At 42.3% G+C, this 18,768-nt stretch overlaps 1 protein-coding gene across 1 annotated transcript in view; it reads right to left on the bottom strand.

The window, feature by feature from the left end:
* The window catches only part of Ntrk2 (neurotrophic receptor tyrosine kinase 2), a 319,485-nt gene that overhangs the window by 262,258 nt on the left and 38,459 nt on the right, over nucleotides 1–18,768 (bottom strand). The window contains exons 7-9 of the mRNA XM_051172708.1: nucleotides 6,042–6,178; nucleotides 4,956–5,088; nucleotides 3,751–4,056 (exon numbers count right to left, since the gene is read on the bottom strand). Coding sequence (XP_051028665.1) covers nucleotides 3,751–4,056; nucleotides 4,956–5,088; nucleotides 6,042–6,178 — 576 coding nt within the window. The remainder of the gene's footprint in view (nucleotides 1–3,750; nucleotides 4,057–4,955; nucleotides 5,089–6,041; nucleotides 6,179–18,768) is intronic.

Genomic DNA, 18,768 nt, shown 5'->3' with positions numbered 1-18,768 from the left:
CTCATGAGCAGAAAGTGCTTCCAAAGCTCAGTGCTCCCCTGCAGGGCCAACATTCACCCTTGGGTACTGTCTGCATATCTTAAAAAGGAAAATGCCAAAGGCTGACTTGAGAACCACTAAATTAGAACAGCTAGGGTTAAGCCCCAAGAACACACACCAAACTGAAGTAGGGCAAAAATACTGCTTGGAAGCCCCCAGTGCACAGCCAGACCACCGTGCTGGAAGTCAAGGAAAACTGCTCCCAGAAGCTGATTTTACAGGGACAATAAAATCCAAAGATAAAATTAGCATGATCTCCACAAGCTGTGCTCCTTGGTGCACTAGACAGGCAAACACTGTGGCTCTCTCTCTTTCACTCAGCAGCTGGAAGCTGCATCTTCCACTTTTAACACAGGCCAAAACATTGTGAGGTGGGTTCGGTTCTTTAAAGGCAGGATCCAAAATGACAGAGTGCAATGCCCGGGACCTGGGGAGAGTTCCTTCTCTCTTTCATGAATTAGCCCAGATTTTCAGTAGCTAACATCTGTGGAAGGCACTGGGTCTTGTGGACACCTAAGGATCAGATGGCGGCTGTCACTCCACACATCACCCCAGGTGGATCCCTGTAGTCTGGTGCCACAGTCCACAGGCATTTTACGAAGAGCTTGCTTTGTTGCATCTCGCCAGTGCCAACCTCACACCCTCAAATTTTACACATGGCACCTTGGGCCTGAGTGACATAGCTGTTTCTCTTGCCTCCCCCCCACTCCCCTCCAGCAAAGCACAGTGTCTGGCACTAGGCAATGGTTTCACCTGTCCAGAGCTCAGACTATGCTCAGGCTGGCTGTCTAATTCAAACTTGGAAAATTTTTGGTATAGAGAATTTTTTTTTTAATATTTTGACTTCTTTCAGTATTCTTCATTCTCTGTCTAAAACATATCCCTAAGCAGAGCAAACATCCCCTAGAAAGCTAAGCTGAATAAGGGACACACCCCTAAGGGACACCAGGACCACCATGCTCACTCCTCTGGCTTTGTATGGAAAAGCAACTGACATCACAATGAATGGGCTGCTCACTCATGACATTGCAACGAATGGGGGCTGCTGACTGATGACATCACAGTGAACAGGAGCTGCTCACTCATGACATCACAACGAACAAGGATGCTCACTCATGACATTGCGATGAATGGGGGCTGCTCTCTGATGACATCACAACGAATGGGGGCTGCTCACTCATGACATCACAATGAATGGGCTGCTCACTCATGCTGTGACTTGGACTTTCTTCCCACCCTTTCTTTAGACTCATCAAAGACACCACCAGTGGAATTAGATTAATTCTCATCACAAAGATCTGTGAGAGCCAGCCAGCCCTCACTGCTCACTGCATGACGACAGCAGAAATGCTGAAGAAATAAAAATCTGGGCTTGACCTCCTGTTGTCCTTAGTGTGGAAGGCACCACTAGGGACATGACTGCCACACTTCTTCTTATTTTCTATTTGTTTCTTTTACTTTAATTTTAAGGAGGTTAAAAGAGAAAGAAATCAATTCTAAGAACAGCTGTTATCTGAGTTCTATGACTGTGAATCTCATAAATACCCACCAAGACTCTATCCCACATCCAAATGAGACCAATCTCTTAATGGGTCACATTGGTTTATGGCCCACTAGGGTCAACTATATCTACTGTCACCCAAGACCAAGTCTCCATAATTTTCTCTCTCATTTATTACCCCTTGATGGCTGGCCTTTGAATTAACAGTTAAAGACAAAAATAAATCAGTCTCTCCTAAAAGCAGACATTAATAGTTTGTTTGCCTTTTCATTTTTTTATGGTGTATGTGCATGCCCACCCATGTGCACATGTGAGGAGGCCAGAAGAGGACTCCAGGGTCTTATTCCATCACTCTCCACCTTATTTTTTTAGACAAGGCCCTTCATTGAGTGTGAAGCTCACTTTGTAGTTAGGCAGCTTGGCCAACAAGCTCCCAGAATCCACCTGCCTCTGCTTGCCTGCACTGGGGTTGCAAGTACAAAGGGACACCCAGTTCCTACATGGACCCTGGGTATTTGGACCCATGCCTTCCCACTTTCACAGGAAGTACACTGACCTTCCTGAGCCATCTTTGCTGCCCCATATTTTTCTTTTAAATATATAATAAAGATGAGTAAATAGCAAGAGGAACAAGCAGGAGGGAGAACAACTTTACAACATTTAGCTTAATTTAGGGTCCAGGCACCTGTTGTCAAGCCTGGTGACTAAAGTTCCATCCCCAGGCCCCAAGTGGTGGAAAGAAAGAACTGACTCCTATGAAGTGTCCTCTGATATCCACACTCATGGATACACACACACAAAGACACACACAGAAACACAGACACAGACACACACATACACATACACACACAGAGACCCATACACACACACACAGAGACACACACATATACACAGAGACCCATACACACACACACACACAGAGACACAGACAGACACACATACTCTCTCACACACACACACACAGAGACACACACAGAGACACATACACACTCACAGACACACATGTACACACACACAGAGACACAACAAACACACACAATCACACACACAAACATAATAAAAATTTTAGTTGACTTTTTCCTTTTAATAAATAAATAATTGTTCTTTCTTAATATTTGAGAGCTCCCCCCTTCAAGTTATGATGAAGCCAGAAAACAAAACTAATGACAGACACATTAAAACTGAGGCCACGTGGATGAGAGAAGTTCAATTCAGACAAATATTAGCACCACAGAGAAACATTCAAAGGAAAACACATCAAAATCCTGGGTAAAACTGGCCCTTTGGTGTGTGCATTTCAGAGGACACAGACCTGCTTCTTAGAGCTTTCAAACTCTGGGCCTGAATCACGTTTTCACCCAAAAGAGCTTCAAAAGGCTGTCGGTGGCAAAATCCAAATAAGGCCTCAAGTTCAGCGAATTGTAACACACCAATGCCCTGCTCTTCACATGACAGATGGATCACAGTAACAGAAGGCACCAACACTGGGAAGCCTGGGCAGAGGTCTCCACAAAGTCTCTGTACTGTCTGCAACTTTTCTATAAATCTAAAATTACTCACAAATAAAAATTTTCCTCAAGAACAAACAAAAAGCCGCTGTCCAAAATTGGAGTCTCTGGCTTCATTCTGAAGCTGTGGCTCCCACAGAGATATAGGAAAGATTTACTGCCTCAAACACAGCCACGCATCCAAACTCTTGATTGGGAGGAAGATTTAATGGGGCTGACTGCAACAACCAGGGGTGTCTGGGTGTTGCTTCCAGACACCGCTTGTTTTATGTACTCCTGCAGAGATATGCTTTTGGTAAATCAAACTGGCGTAACTCAAATCACATTCTGAACACACTCTGAAGGCCTGTATGTCTTAGCAGACGTTTAGAAAATGCCAAGGAAATAGGAGGGGCTTAGATAAAGACAATGATCGCACTGGTTTTGTTGTTGTTGTTGTTGTTTTGTTGTTGTTGGATCACTTTTCACACTTGTTCATTCCCTGTCTTCTGTGGGTCACACATGTGTCCCCTTCCTTGACACAGCTGGTGAAGAGGCAGCAGCTGGGCAAGGTCTGCATCCCTAGCGGTCTACACTCCGCACTTGCCTTGAGGAGCAGATCTCCCAGGCTAGTGACACTAAGGCCGGACCTGGTGGCTTGCAAACGCAGTAGCTACTGGGTCGCTCTCCCCTTTCCCCGGGTGCAGAGGCTCCAGTACTCACCATCATCCACTCCAGGGCGGCCCATGAAGTGTGCAGAAATCTGCCTCTGGTCCTTCCCATACTCGTTCTTGGCCATTAGCGTGTAGTCTCCGTTATTCATGTGAGTAGGGTTATCCAGCTGGAGGCAGCCATGGTACTCTGTGTGGTTGGTAACGTGTATTTTAGTACAGATGTACTTGGATTCGTTCAGTATCGCCCCGTTATAGAACCACTGAAGCGAGGGCTTGGGGTTGCCTCTCACAGTGAACGGAATGCACCAGTGGTGGTCTGAGGTTGGAGATTCGAGAAATGTGATAGTTGGTGCAACTAAATTAAAAGAGAGAGAATAGAGAGAGTGAGTTAATAGGACCAGGAGGCTCAGAATTCTCCCCGTTGCATTCTGTGTCAAAAAGGGGGCTTTTATTTAACCATCATTTTAGCTTAAGAAAACCCACAATCAGTAACTCTGGATTAATAATTTATATCATCTGACTGGCCTAAGCCCGCCCAGGAGCCCGAGAGAGCAACTCACTGGGCTTCAGCCTCCCACAGCACAGGGAAACTGACAGTAGGTAGTGTCCTTTCAATGGCTACTTGGTCTGTGTCTAAACCCACCACCACACATGGTAACATTATGTGGATTCATCATAAGAAATGACGAGAGACAGTTTCGTCATTAGCAATGCTTCTTAAATAATTAAAACAACTGCGGGAATCACTACACTTTAAAATGACTCTGGAAGCGTTTCCTGACACTCTGATCCCATGGAGCACTGACTAACTGAATCAGACAAGTCAACACAGGGATGTTACTGTGGCCGCTGATCGACTAACAGGGAGTATGAGGTCCTGGTCGCTCCTGTTACTGCTGAGCAGCGAATGCATCTGTAGATGTGCTGAATTCCAGTGTGGTTCGGTTTTGCTAGGTTCTAAATGCCCATATGTTGATGCTTGAAATGTCTGAGGTCTGATTTAAGCTTGGAAAGACAGCCTGGTGACTCTCCAACTTTAGGCTTTGGGGAGTGAAGCACCAGCAAGTGGTCTCTTTAACCAGACTCCTCAGAACAAGAACCAGGGGCTGACACATTTCTTAGTGAAGCACTCACAAAACCATGAAATGTACTCTTGTGTCACAAACTTAAGCAGCCCCCAGACTACCCCAGTGACAAAGGCCGAGCCCCCACGGGAACCACCCACGGAGAACACACGCTGCTCTCAGCACGTACAATGCACAGTGAGGTTCACAGAATCTTGATCTTCTCCTACGAGGTTTTCTGCCACACAAGAGATTTGCTTTCCACTGTCATCGGATGAAATGTTCGTTATCCTTAAAGAGCCCTGCGTGTGTCTCGTTTCGTTCTACAAATGAATTTACAGACAAAAAACATCAGGGTTTGTTCCTAAAACGGAGTACACACACACACACACACACACACACACGCACGCACGCACGCACGCACGCACGCACGCACGCACGCACGCACACTTTCCTGCAGGCTCCATACTCAAGTAATGGAAAGTTATTCTCTGGTTCTGGGTTCAATTGCTCAATGGCTGAAGTTGACTTAATTCCTGAATTTTTGCCCACCTTCCTCCAAAGGCAAAGATTACAAGGACTGTCACTTCCTTGCTCAGAATGACACAGAATGCATTATTAATCTAAAGACTCTCCTCCAATGTGTTGGGTACAGGTAACTAAAATCTAACCTTTGAATTCATTTTGTCTAAGCAAGGATAAATAGAAACTAAATGTCACCAAGATGCATTATATGTGTGGGTGCGCAAAGTATTGCGTGCTTTTGATAGTTAATGAAGATCGGGGACTTGACAGTGTAGCATCTTCTGGGAAGGGAATTTCAATGAAGAACTATCTGAGTTAGGTTAGTCTGTGGGAGACTTTCTTAACCAGGTTAACTACAGTGGGATTATTTACCCTAACTGTGGTGACACATCATGGTGTCACTGTAAAAAAATGTAGGTGTGTCTTACTTATCTTGATTCTGAGCTGATAAAAAGGAATGAGCTGGCACATGCATACGCTAATTCACCTGCTCATGGCTCTGACGTTACTATGGCCAGCTCCTTCAAGCTCCTGAGGCTGTAACTTCCCAGTTACGAGGGACTGTGATCTGGAACAGGGCATTTAATGAGCCCTTCTCCTTTAAGTTGCTTTTGTCCGGGGGGGGGGGGGGGTAGGGGTGTGACCCTTTATCACAGCAACAAGAAGGGATCTAAGAGAGTGCTCATCGCTATGCTTAATACGGTGTCCTCACTGTGTCACACTATGAGACAGAAACAAAGCCAAGCCTCACCATATGTTTGGAAACCAAATTCCCAACGTCCCAGTACAGCGTGGGGAGTGGGTCACCAGCAACACTGCAAGAAAGTGTCATGGACTTTCCTTCCTCCACAGTGAGATTAGGAGCAGCCAGACGTGCAGATGGCAGACCTATAAGAGAGAAAAGCACACAGAAACGTATATGATTACAGTCAGAATCAAATGATGAAACCTACATTTTTCTAGAAGCCCAATGCTGCCATAATTCAATTAAGTGTAGACACTCCATCAGGCTCTAGAGGTTAATCACACTGACTAGAAAACTAGTTTGGAAGTAATTCTCCAGGATGAAATTCATACCATGTTAGGATGCACCAAAGTTGAGTTAGAGTTAATTACTACGAATTAAACTGACCATTCTAATTAATGAGAGGTTATATGAATCCTCAGCATAATGAAAAATTTTTTTAAATAAAAAGAAAACCTTAGGGATGTATTTGTTGCCATGGGGAAATTGTGAACATTACACACATATCTTAGCATTTCAGTGTTATGGCTTTTATACCATATATTTCAAGAGCTAGATAGTTTTTATTTTAATATATGTCTTCAGGCATCTGCCTCAAACTGCCAGGAACCACAGTCCCTTTTACCTAAAGCAGGGCTTGGAGAATTAACCATGTGCTGATCCTGCCAATCAAAGCAGCCTCACCCACTTGATATGGGGATCATTTGGACAGACTGTGTCCCACCCCACAGTCTTGTAGGACTGTGATGCACCATTGCCTAAGAAACAGCTGGACTGACACATCTGACCCACAAACCCTTTGCTATTAACCAACCCTCACTGTCTAGGCCACTATTCTTTAGTATTGAAGTCAGACTGGATAATATGTATACACAGTGCATCTCATAGTGTTCCAACCACTGGGAGAAGACACCCCAAATGAAATCCAGCTTTCAGGACTTTCTGAGACCTACTTGGAATGGCCCTTCCCATAAGCATCCAACAGAGAGGAATGTTACAACTTTTGTGTGGTTTCAAAGAGGCCCATCCTATCCCACATTTCAAGAGCCAACAAAGCAGACGACAATGGTTAGAAAAAGCACAGTAAACAAAAGCAGGCCTGGATCTTAAACCTCATTCATATGAACTGTGTGAATTAGAAAGCGGGTCAAGGCAGAACACCACGAAAGTTAATGATGTGGTCTGGGTAGCTTCTTAAAAGTACGTGTTTTATTTCTTTTTAGCCCAATATGTAGTCACATCACTTAAAGAATCTATAATCATATAAAACTTGTTGCTAAGCCGGGAGTGGTGGCACACACTTATAATCCCAGCACTCAAGGAGGCAGAGGCAGGTGAAGCTCTGTGAGTTTGAGGCTAGCCTGGCTTACAAAGTGAGTCCAGAACAGCCAAGTCCACAGAGAGAAACTCTGTCTCAGGAAAACAAACAAGTTTACTGCTAAACAATAACCAATACCCTATGAAGTATAGCCCGAGATCAACTGGGTAACGTTGAGCCTTAATACATACCTTTCATCTAAGAACTTGCTGTTTATTGCAAACAGGTGATTAAGGTGTGGTTCAGCTAGCCTCATACACACCTTTGATCCAAGAGCTATCTGTACACAGGATTTAAGAAAATTAACCCTAGGTCAAGAGGTGGAGCGAGAAACCAGCTGACAGGGACTAAGGAGTAGTAGGGACTTTGACTTGAGGGGTGTTTAAGACCTGGTGTAGACTTCTTTGGCGCTTTTTGTTCTTGGGCTTTACTCGTGGGGCTTTGGCTCTTTGGCTCTTAGCTCTCTAGCTCTTGAGCTCCTCAGCTCCTTAGCCTGGCTTTTGGGGCCTTGAGCTAGCAAGCCTTTGGCCTTGGGTTTTTTGGACCTTTCCTCCTGGGCTGTCAGCTGAGCTAATGAGCTTCTTGGGCCTTCTCCATTGGCATGTGAGCTGAGTAGAAGTTCAGCTGGCTGCTTTCTCTGCCTCTCTGAACTAGCAGGTTTTCACCCCAGCATCTGGCTCCTGAGTCTTTATTGGTAAAATAGAACCATCAGGGATTTTCAATGAAAATTACAACTCCCTGTCTGTCCACCAGCCTTCCCCACCTGCCCAGCTCCGTTTTTGCATTTTTCCACATGTCGTGAAGATGCGTTATCTAAGATATGCAAACTTTACTGAGAGTTGGACCATCTAAAACCCATTGAATCTAGCCAGTTATCTTCAAATCATTTTAAGGAAGAGAAAATTCCAATTACTCAGCCTAGTGGAGAGATTACTGGACATTTCCCCCCAATGTCCTGCTTAGATGAGAGAAAAGACTAGAAATATTAAAAAAAAAATCAATATGTAAATTTATCAGGTCAGGTTTTCTATGGATATTATAGCCTCAAGTCTACCCAGATCTTCTCAGAGTCTTTGTTTTATTCTCTTTATAGAATGGGTATCCAATTTTCTCCCAAGGAAAGAGGGTCACATCACCTGGACCACATAGAAGAAAAACAACAACAAAACCAAAACCATGTTGAATGTGATGTACAGCAGGCTTTTAGCATTGTATGTTATAGTGTCACCTACACTCATGCACAAGTCACAATTTCCCTTAGTTTTCCCCATGGACCACTCGACAACCAACATTCTGAGACACTATGACAGTTACTACAAATGCCTTTGCTTGCTCAGCTTTTAGTGTTATGCTGGCTCCCATTTTCCTTCTATTTACAGATTTGTTTACTGATTCTGGGGTGACCCTGGGAGCCAAAGTTGTTCTAATGATGTGCTCTCTCCCCATCCCATCCCCCATAGCCCCATCCTAATCATGGAGCTTAAAGACATCCCTTTGGGTACTTTGGCCACAAAGCTTTGGGATGTGTGCTTCCTTTCATAAGTGTATCTGTTATTTTAGACATTCCGAGCAAAGATATGTTGAAAATGGGCTTCAATAGGAAATGCTACATCAGAATCTTAATTATTATCATAAAGTCTGGTTTAGTCTTTCTTTTCAAAATTCAGTTTAGATGACTAACAGCCCTGAGGGTGTTTGTTTGTTTACAGTAGGAGTGATAGTAACAATTTCTGGGTGCTCATTAAAAATAGACAATTTCATCTAGTGTACTATGGAATTCTTACAACCAACCTTGAAGATAAAAACTGCACTTGTTTAATTAATGAAGTCTGTAAGTATTATGAAAGTCAAATACTTTCAAAGTTTCCCAAGTCAGTGTAGACCTGGGACTTGATCCCAACATATAGGGCCTTCACCACTACAGTGCGTCCCCCCACCCCATGCCAGAGTTGCACACGCTCGTCTTTGTACAGACCATATGAGACTTTGGTTCATTTGGAAAGAGTTCTGTGCCTATTTTGTGAAGGAAGAATGAGTCTCCTTATCATAAATTAATCATCTTGCCTTGTCACAGGACCTTCCAGAGGAACCTGTGCAGAACTGGCCAAGTTTAGATCTATGAAATGCAGTCCCCTGCAAATGAGTAAGCCCCTGCCTCCCATTAAGTCTACAGCATTGATCCACTGGCCAAGACCCAATAATGGAAAAAAAAAAAAAACCACAAACAAACCAACAATCTGTACTTGAAATATCACTTGAGTCTTAATTAGCCAATAAAAATGAATTGGGAAACAGAGTTCGCCAAGGCAGGATAAACCACTCGCCAGGCACTACTTCCTGGCTTAATAAGATTTGAAATCGGCACAGGTACACAGCAAAGCCCAGCAATGCCTCCAAAAGCTACAGGCATTACTATGATGGACCAGAGTGCAAACACTAGCCATCTCCCTTCTGCAAGGAGAGTGCAGGGGAGATGAGACACAGCCAGCATCCCCAGCAGACAAGCTGTGCCGATGCTCTTGACCTGAGTTTGTTCAGGAAAGAAGTGCTCACCTGTAGGCCTTATCAGGCAGACAGCTGGCTTTCTTTGGCCAACAGCTCCCCAGTTCTTAGTGCACAGGTGACCCATGAGGGACTTTGTCCAATATGCAGCTTCTTTCTCAGGTGCTATAGGGTGAGCCCAGAAGGTTTGTGTTTCTAACAAACTTCTCATCCCACAGACCACAGCTTGAGTAGAAGGGGTTTAGATAGTGGGTGCTGGACAATTGCTCACTAGGCTTTTGTTTTTACAAACACTATTCTTAAGCCCAACTTACTTAAGCGTGAGTAATTATCTCTTCTTCCAAAAATGTCTACAAAGTGTGTTCCCCGGGGAATTCAGTTCTTTAAGATGCTTAAGCGGGTATGATAGGGATGGGGCCAGAGGTAGAGAGAAATGCAAGATTAAAAGTACCAAAGGAGAAAGGGAAAGAGAGCTAAAGAAAATTGGATGTCTGTAGTATTGCCATATGATAGCCCTCAGAGGTCTTTCTATGAAAAACACCAAAACATGCAACCACCATTGCTCCTATACCCTCTCACAAGACTTAAGTACAAGACTGTTTGAACTGTAACTTTGTTACTTTCTTTGAAGCTATTTGACACAATATAAAATATTTAAATCCAGTTTAAGATATTTAAATCCAGATGCCACGCACGCACTTTTTTTTTATTAATTTATTCTTGTTACATCTCAATGTTTATCCCATCCCTTGTATCCTCCCATTCCTCCCTCCCCGCCCCCATTTTCCCATTATTCCCCTCCCCTATGACTGTTCCTGAGGGGGATTACCTCCCCCTATATATTCTCATAGGGTATCAAGTCTCTTCTTGGCTACCTGCTGTCCTTCCTCTTTTAAAGATACTATTCATTTAGATGTGAGTAAATAAGGCCAGTAGCTGACATCACCAGATTCCATCTTAACTGCCTCCATGTAGTCCCTCATTAGTCATCCCAACATACCCAAGAATACATGAGTATCTGTATTTCCCAGTAAAGAAACGGAAGCTTAGGAGTATTAACTAGTCAGGTGCTATGCTCATCCTAGTCTGACCTACATCTCTGCCGATGGCTTTCATCAGAGCATGACGGCCAGGTGCCTCCTTAGCTGGAAACTTCCAGGCTCTGCTCTAGCCCAGAATAGGTACATGACTCTGAAGACCTAAAGAGAAGGGCTAGGGTCCTCAGCCACTGGCTGAAAATACGTAGGCTGCACCTTTCTGATAAATGAGAAAATCAAGTCTCTGCTCACCTGGGATTGTTAACTAGAAAGATCACAGTCCTGTTCTACTTGCCACTGGTCACTGAGAAGTCAGTGTCTGTTTTGTCAATTTGTTTAGTAATTCTGAGCTCTTTTATTTGATGTTGGGTTATCACTTATGTGTATAAAACTAGTCCAGTAAGTTATGATTTTGTCCACATTTGATTTTTTTCCTTTCTCCCTTTAAAAAATTTTTTTTATTAATTTGTTTTGTTTTGTGTTTATAAGTGTTTGTCTGAGTATATATGTATGTGCACATGAGCATGCCATGCCCATGGATGCCAGAAGAGAGCATCAGATCCCCTGCAGATGGTGTACATATCATGTGTGAGCCAGGAATCAAACTTGGGACCCCTGGAGGAGCAGCCTGTGCTCTTACCCACCTACCAAGTCATCTTTCCAGCTGCCCTTCCCTTCTCTCTTCTCTCTGTGGGTAACTACTTTGGAAAAGTAATAGGTGTCTAGACTTCCCTCTATCTTTGGGGCATACTTTCCAGCTTGATACCTAATGACAACCATACACACACACACACACAGACACACAGACACACACACAAACACACACACATATACACACACATACACATACGCGAATACACACATATACACATACTATGTAAGAAAAATAGAGTCAGCAGAATAAGATAGATCTGCTTAGATATAACTGCTTACAGCATGCTGAAAACAAACTACAGAAAACATAAAAGCATCTTCCTAAGCTCAAGTTGGATGTTACACATCTAAGCTTTTGTGAGTCATGGTAGAGAACTGGCAACTGCCAGGAAACTTAGAAGCAGACATTTCAGCAGCTTCGTTTAACATTCTCAAAAGAATGAATAAACTCAACAACCCACTGTGAACTCTGTTTTATTTCTCAAAAATAAAAACTAATCTCCAATAAAGTGAATGCAGACAAAACAAGACACAGAAGCAACTTCGGGAAGACAGAAACAAACAGTCTTAAGATCCACGTTCATCTCTCTGTCACACTGAACATCAGAGTCTCATGCCTTTCCATCTCTGAGTGATGACCAAGTGGAGCCGTGACCAAGTGGCTTTTCAGGTTTAAAGAGAACAAAGGCAGGTGTGTCCTGTTGTGCACTAAGGGGAACCTGTGCTACTGCAGACTAGCGCTGAGCTAACCATGTCAATCAACCATTGTCTCCCTGCACATGTGACCTGTGCTGACCTCCTGTGCTTCCAGGAGTCCTTGCACTAAGTTTGGGGAAATTGAAAATGGAAATCATCATTACAAATAATGAAGAAGCCAAAGGCAGGTGTGACTGCAGCCCTGGGGTCTGCTAAGGGTGTTTTATATACTACCAACCCTGTCCCTCTAGCAGCAAGCAAGCCTGCGGTTACACTTGCTACAGGGCCCTCATTCTCACAGTACCTGGTTGCTAGTGAACTCATCTGAGGCGCTGTTTTGATATGACCCAGAGCAATGCACCTTTCCTAACTTCACCATTTACCTAGAACCGGCCATTGCCAATTGCTGTGAACACTTTTTGATGAAGCCTCTTCCCAGACGGATACTATTAAGTCATAATTGTAGTATTTAAAAACTGAAGTATAAATCTGAGTTAGCCAGGAAAAAAAGTTTTGAAGAGTTTCCTCTGAAAAGGGCCAACAGTATGATTGCCCCACCCCCATAAAAGATGAATCCACACAACCCATCGATGTTACCCTCTTCTGGCAATATGATCCGTTTCAGTCCTTCAGAACCTAGATCATTGCACCCCTTATCCAGTCAATGTGGAAATCGCATGAGTATGTCTGTCACCTTGCAATTGGTCATTTTTCCAAAGCTTAAATGAGTCCTGCTGAAAACAGACCACAATCAATGTGTGCCACAGTGCATGCTCATTCACTGCAGAATGGGACCATCAGCAAAAAAAAAAAAAAAAAACTGCTGGGCATTTTACCTGTTAATAGTAATGGTACTAAACCCCTAGCCTGCTCCTTGGCTTGACTAAAGGAAGAAACAAGAGCCTCATCATTGTGATGAGGACAGACATGTCACTGGAAACTTCAGGTACCACTAGGATTGAGCCTAGGGCCCTGAATATGAAGTTGAAGATGTTAACTGCTGCACTAGATAGTCCCCACCCACCCAGTCCAGCACAGAAAAGTAAAATATCAACCTCTCATAAGAGGGTCCCTCTTGAATATCACAAACATCCCATTATAAGAACAAGATGACTCAGGACTGCCAAGGTAGTTCAGTAGGTTAAGGTATTTGCCTGATGCATCCAGTTCAAATTCTAGATCCCTCCTGGCAGAAGAACTGATCCCCCAAAACTATCCTCCAATGCCCAATCACATGCCATGCTATGGAAGGTACTTGTGTAACTTGGACTCCCAGAGTGGAGACATGAGCTGACACTGGGTAAGGTTCACAGACACACAGGAGCAATGGAAACTGGGGTAGGGCCTAGATCTGAGCTAGGATTAGATCTACAGGCATGCAGGCAGTGATGGAAGCTGGGGACACAGGGAGGAAGTCTAATGTGTCCTCAAGCAAAGCCCACAGGAATAGACAGTCCCACAACTCCCACAAGAAGCTACAGATCCACACAGGGGGTCAAAGTTGACCCAGGACAGTGCCTGACACTCAGGGGAAACTAAAGATAGAGTCACTGGCCCTAAGTACCAATCCCACACACACAAAAAAAGCTGATACCTCAACTCTACCATGACTCAGTCCTCTCCTGAAAGTGGTGAATACATCCACCGAAAGAAAGCGATGACTTAAATGTTAAGTAGATAAGAAAGAAATGGCCAGAAAACTAATTCTTGATCTGCAAGCCCCAGTATAGAAACACACACAAAACAACAAATCCATTGAAAGAAATTCCAACCATAGTACAAGAGGCATTGAGAAGAGATAAGATCACAAATTTATAGTGAAAACACTAAACATATGGAACAAAGAAAGTATATTGAAAACTGCAAGATACAAATACCTGGTCACAGAAACACCCAGGCTCACAGGAACAGTAGACACTCAACAGAAACCTTAAAAGGCAGGCAGGTTTAGCATGAAATAGCTCAAGCTCTGAAAGCCAATGATTGCTAATTAACATACCCAGCAAAACTATCTCTCACAATTGAAGGAGAAAAAAAAACTTTCCATGATAAAAACAAACTAAAGGAATTCATGATTTCTTAGCCAGCCATAGGGACGATAGATTATAGACTTCTCTGGGCTGAAGAGAAAGGTAAATATGTTCAACAAGTTACAAGAAAGAACAAACCACATGAACAGCAGTTACACAGAGGAAGAATACATAACCCCAAACACCACAATAATAATAATAATAATAATGGACACGGTTAAATGCACATCTTTCAATAACTGTAAATATCAATTGTGTCAGTTGCCCCAGTCAAAAGTAACAGTTCAGAAGACTTGACTGAAAAGGCATCCATCTCTTTTTTGCTTCCAAGAAGTGTATGTCTTCCTCTAAGATGGAGTCAACTTTAGAGTGAAAAGTTGGGAAAGGAATTGCAAGGAACTGGAGTGAAGAAACAAGCAACTGTCACTGTTTCTAATACATGACAAAAATAAACTCAAATTAAAACCAGGCGTAAGATACAAAGATGGTCACTTCATACCGATTAGGGGACAACTAATCCATAAAGAGTATATTGCAATTTGAATCACGTGACACTCTGACACAGTGCACTTGATGTCATAAGACAAATGCTACTAGATGTAATGACAGATGAAGTCCCTACAGTAAGATTGGAGGACCTCATTACCCTGCTCTCAATGAGGCAGGTCATCCCTTAACAGATGCTTTTTAGGAAGACAACAGTACCATGACATCAAAACTAGGTAAAGATATAACAATAACAAAAGAAAAATTTCCCTCATGATCATATATGCAAAAATTATCAGTATGTACACATCAAAATGATCATTCACCATGATCAAGTCAGCTCCCTTCCAGTGGCACAGGATGGCACATTCACAAATCACCAAAAGAAATACAACCCAGAAACAGACTTAAATACAGAAATCTCAGGATCATCTCCATACACAAAAGTGGCTTTTAACAAAATCCAGCATAGACTTACAACAACAGCTCTGAAGAAGTGAGGAATAGAAAAACAAATCCCAACATAGTAAAGGCTGTATGCAACAAACCTATAACCAACGTTATACGAAACGGGGAAAACACAAAGCTTTTCACTAACGTGAGGAGAGTATTCACTCTCTCCATTCTTATTAAATACAGTGCTTGAAGTAGTATGAAGCTGTAAGACAAGGTAAGAAAGGAGATCCTAAGGAGAAAGCTGGAAGCTGAACCATGCCTATTTTTGGATGATGTAATACATGAGACCCTAGAGACTTCATCAGAAAACTCTTAGAGCTGATAAATATTTTTAGCAAAGTGGCAGAATTAAAAAAATTGTTCAACCTCAACTGGCATGGTGGTGCAGGCCTTTAATCCCAGCACTCAGGGAGGCAGAGGCAGGTGGATCACTGTGAGTTCGAGGCCAGCCTGGTCTACAAAGTGAGTCCAGGACAGCCAAGGCTACACAGAGAAACCCTGTTTCAAAAAGAAAAAAGAAAAACAGAACAACAAAATTCAACCTCGATAGATTGACGAGTACAAATTAAAAACACTCTTCTATCTTGCCCCAGCCAGAATCATAGATATTTAAAAAAAAAAAAAAAAAAAGTAACAAATACTGGTGAGGGTATGACTGAAACGGAACCCTCATGCACTGCTGGAATGGGATGCCAACCACCCACCGTGGAAGTCACTATGCAGGCCTCTTCAGAAAACGAAGAGTTAGAACATGTGACCACGCTCCACCACTCCTAGGTATTTACACAAGGACTTTAAGCAACACATCACAGAGACACCTGCGCACCCATGTTCACTGCAGCTCTATTCACAACAGCTAAGTCAGAGAAACAACCCAGGTGCCCACCAACAGGGGACGAGTAAAGAAGCCTGGCATGCTTTACAGCCGCACAGGAGACTAAAGTTCTGTCATCTGTAGCGAAATTGAGGCCACTGACCAATAATCATGTTTGGTGAATCAAGGCAGTCTCAAAAAGACAAACAGCTCATGTTTTCTCTTATTTGCAGGTCCTGGATTTTGTATAGACACATAAAATCGTGTCCGTGACATAAATACAGAAGCAAAACTGTTTAAGGAAACAAAGAACACTAATGAAGAGAGAGAGGACACTCAGAGCGCACCATATAACTGAGTGGATGTCCTTAGGCACCCAGAGGTATGTACAATAAATATGCATCAATAAAAACCTTAAAATATATTTTTAAACTTTTAAAAACTCCATTGAGCATTGTTACCATGTCCCTAACTCTTTCCCTGTGACTTACACATGCATGCATTTTAGTGTATCATCTGTCAGGCTTCTGACACTACAATTTAGAAAACATATTTAGTGTATCTTTGCTGCTAGTTACACAGGAATACCTATGGTGGTATGGAAGGAAATAGTACAGATTTTAAAGTAAAAACCCATAGAGGGTTGCTTTTTTAATGTATTGATGAATCACCTCTCAATTAACCTTTATAAAAAAATTTCAAATTACATTATTTATCACCAAATGCTGCTGCTGTTGTTACAGATCTAGGAAATAATCCAATTTGTATTTTTTGATAATTTTGAGCTTTTTTTCCTAATAAGTAACAATATGTGAAATCCAACACAATTGTCAGTTGCTAAAGAAAATTTGAGGTGACAAAATGCTGAAAGCTGGTAAGGAGATATAGTGAAATATAAGTATTTCTCTTGTCTTTTTATGTTATAAACTCTAGATACTTGCAGAAAGCATATGTTGAAATATATGTAATAAATGTTTTGGGCTTACATTTTTTTCAAAAAAATCAAAAAGTGTACTTTATAACTTTCAAATTTTTTCTTTAAAAAGACACTACAGGTGCAAATAAAAGAAAGAAAGGGGGAAATGCTACAGAAAATTAAGGAAATCATAGGAAGACTTATATCTACCTGTAGACTCAATTTTCTTAACTAATATATTTTATTACAACTTATTAACTGAGCATACATCACTTATAACCTGACTAACCAAAACAATAGTAAAAGAAGATTAACGGACACAATAACAAAACCATAAGGATATCAGTTCTGAGTAACGAGTCTCCTGGTGTAATCAGCAGGATTTCTTCTGCTGGAACCTGGAGTAACCAGAACCCAGAACCTCAGCAGGCGCCAGAGCCCTGAAGCTTTACCTCAAGCGGTTCTCTCTAGGAGCGTCTCAAAGTGGAGCGATGAACAGCCAAAACTATCCCAAGTCTCCAATCGCCCCGCCCCCAGTTCTGGGCTCATTTATATATCTCCTCCCAGAGTCTGTTCACGAGATCTTTTCAGATGGCAACAATCAAGCTCCCGCACAAGGTGATTGGTCTTCTAATGGATTAACCTCACCTGTTCTCTCACAAGACCATTCTGATCCTGCACTTGGGATCCTAAAAAACAGGTTTATTTCTCCTTCATCTACCAAAGCATAAAACAGTTCAATATATACCGAAGAAAAGGGCCAGGCAGCACTTTTAAGAGAGATGAACTAAGAAGTTTGCTGATATCAAAGTATATAACGTGCTAGGGTAACAAGTTATGAGTGCAGCCAACTTCTAAGGCACACCACTCATAAGACAAAAGTTCAACCCTCTATGATGTCTTCTAGATGACCAGTTACAGGAGCAGGGAGAGCCTGCTGTGGGAACACTATGATAGTAACATGTTAAGAGCACTGGCTGCTTTTCCAGAGGTTTGGGCTCAGTTCCCAACCAACACCCAGAGGGCAGCTCACAACAATCTGTGATTCCAGGTCCAGGGGGGTCAGACACCCTCTTTTGGCCTCTGCGGGTACTGCATGCATGTGGTACACATACATACACTCAGGCAAATACATATAGAAATAAAAATAACTAATTAAAAATAAATAAAATAAAGTCTTTCTTTAAAGCGGAAAATAGGCCAAATAGCTATCAACGTGGAATACTTAGTGTAATTAAGATACATTTGACCACAAATATTATGCAATAGTTAGAGAGAATATAGTGGATCTGTCACTACTGACCTAAAATGATTATAAATACAAAAAATTTGCTTTTCTAGAGTACAGAAAAATATTTTAATGACAAAATTGTGATATCACCTGTGTAATTGCAAATAAATAAAATACTTTGAAAAACACAAATGAGTAAGTAAAGTACAAAATAATTTCTGAGCAAAAAAGTGACAAACACTTAGTATGCAAATTCACCTGACACAGCCTTAAATTTTGCTTTAACAAGCACTGTTGATGCTCAGGTGGGTTACAGATGTGACAATTTAGTCCTAGTGATTCAATCAAATCTCAACTCCCCTGGCAAGGGATAGGGTGATGTTAGATTATTACTCTCATACCGGAAATGTGTAGAAGAACAAAAGAAAATTTAAAATGTCAAAGATTAGACAAAGCAAACATGAACGTCTGTTCACTTAGAACATCCACACCTTAATGGTCAACCATACCACCATGAGCCACCTCTGAACCATGTCAAGACCACGTGGCCCCATTTTAAGATTGATGAAAATAGAGCTGGTGTTGGGCACGGG

This window comes from Acomys russatus, chromosome 3 (genome assembly GCF_903995435.1).
Source record: "Acomys russatus chromosome 3, mAcoRus1.1, whole genome shotgun sequence".
Classification (NCBI taxonomy): domain Eukaryota; kingdom Metazoa; phylum Chordata; class Mammalia; order Rodentia; family Muridae; genus Acomys; species Acomys russatus.
This window is presented reverse-complemented; position numbering and strand designations above follow the sequence as displayed.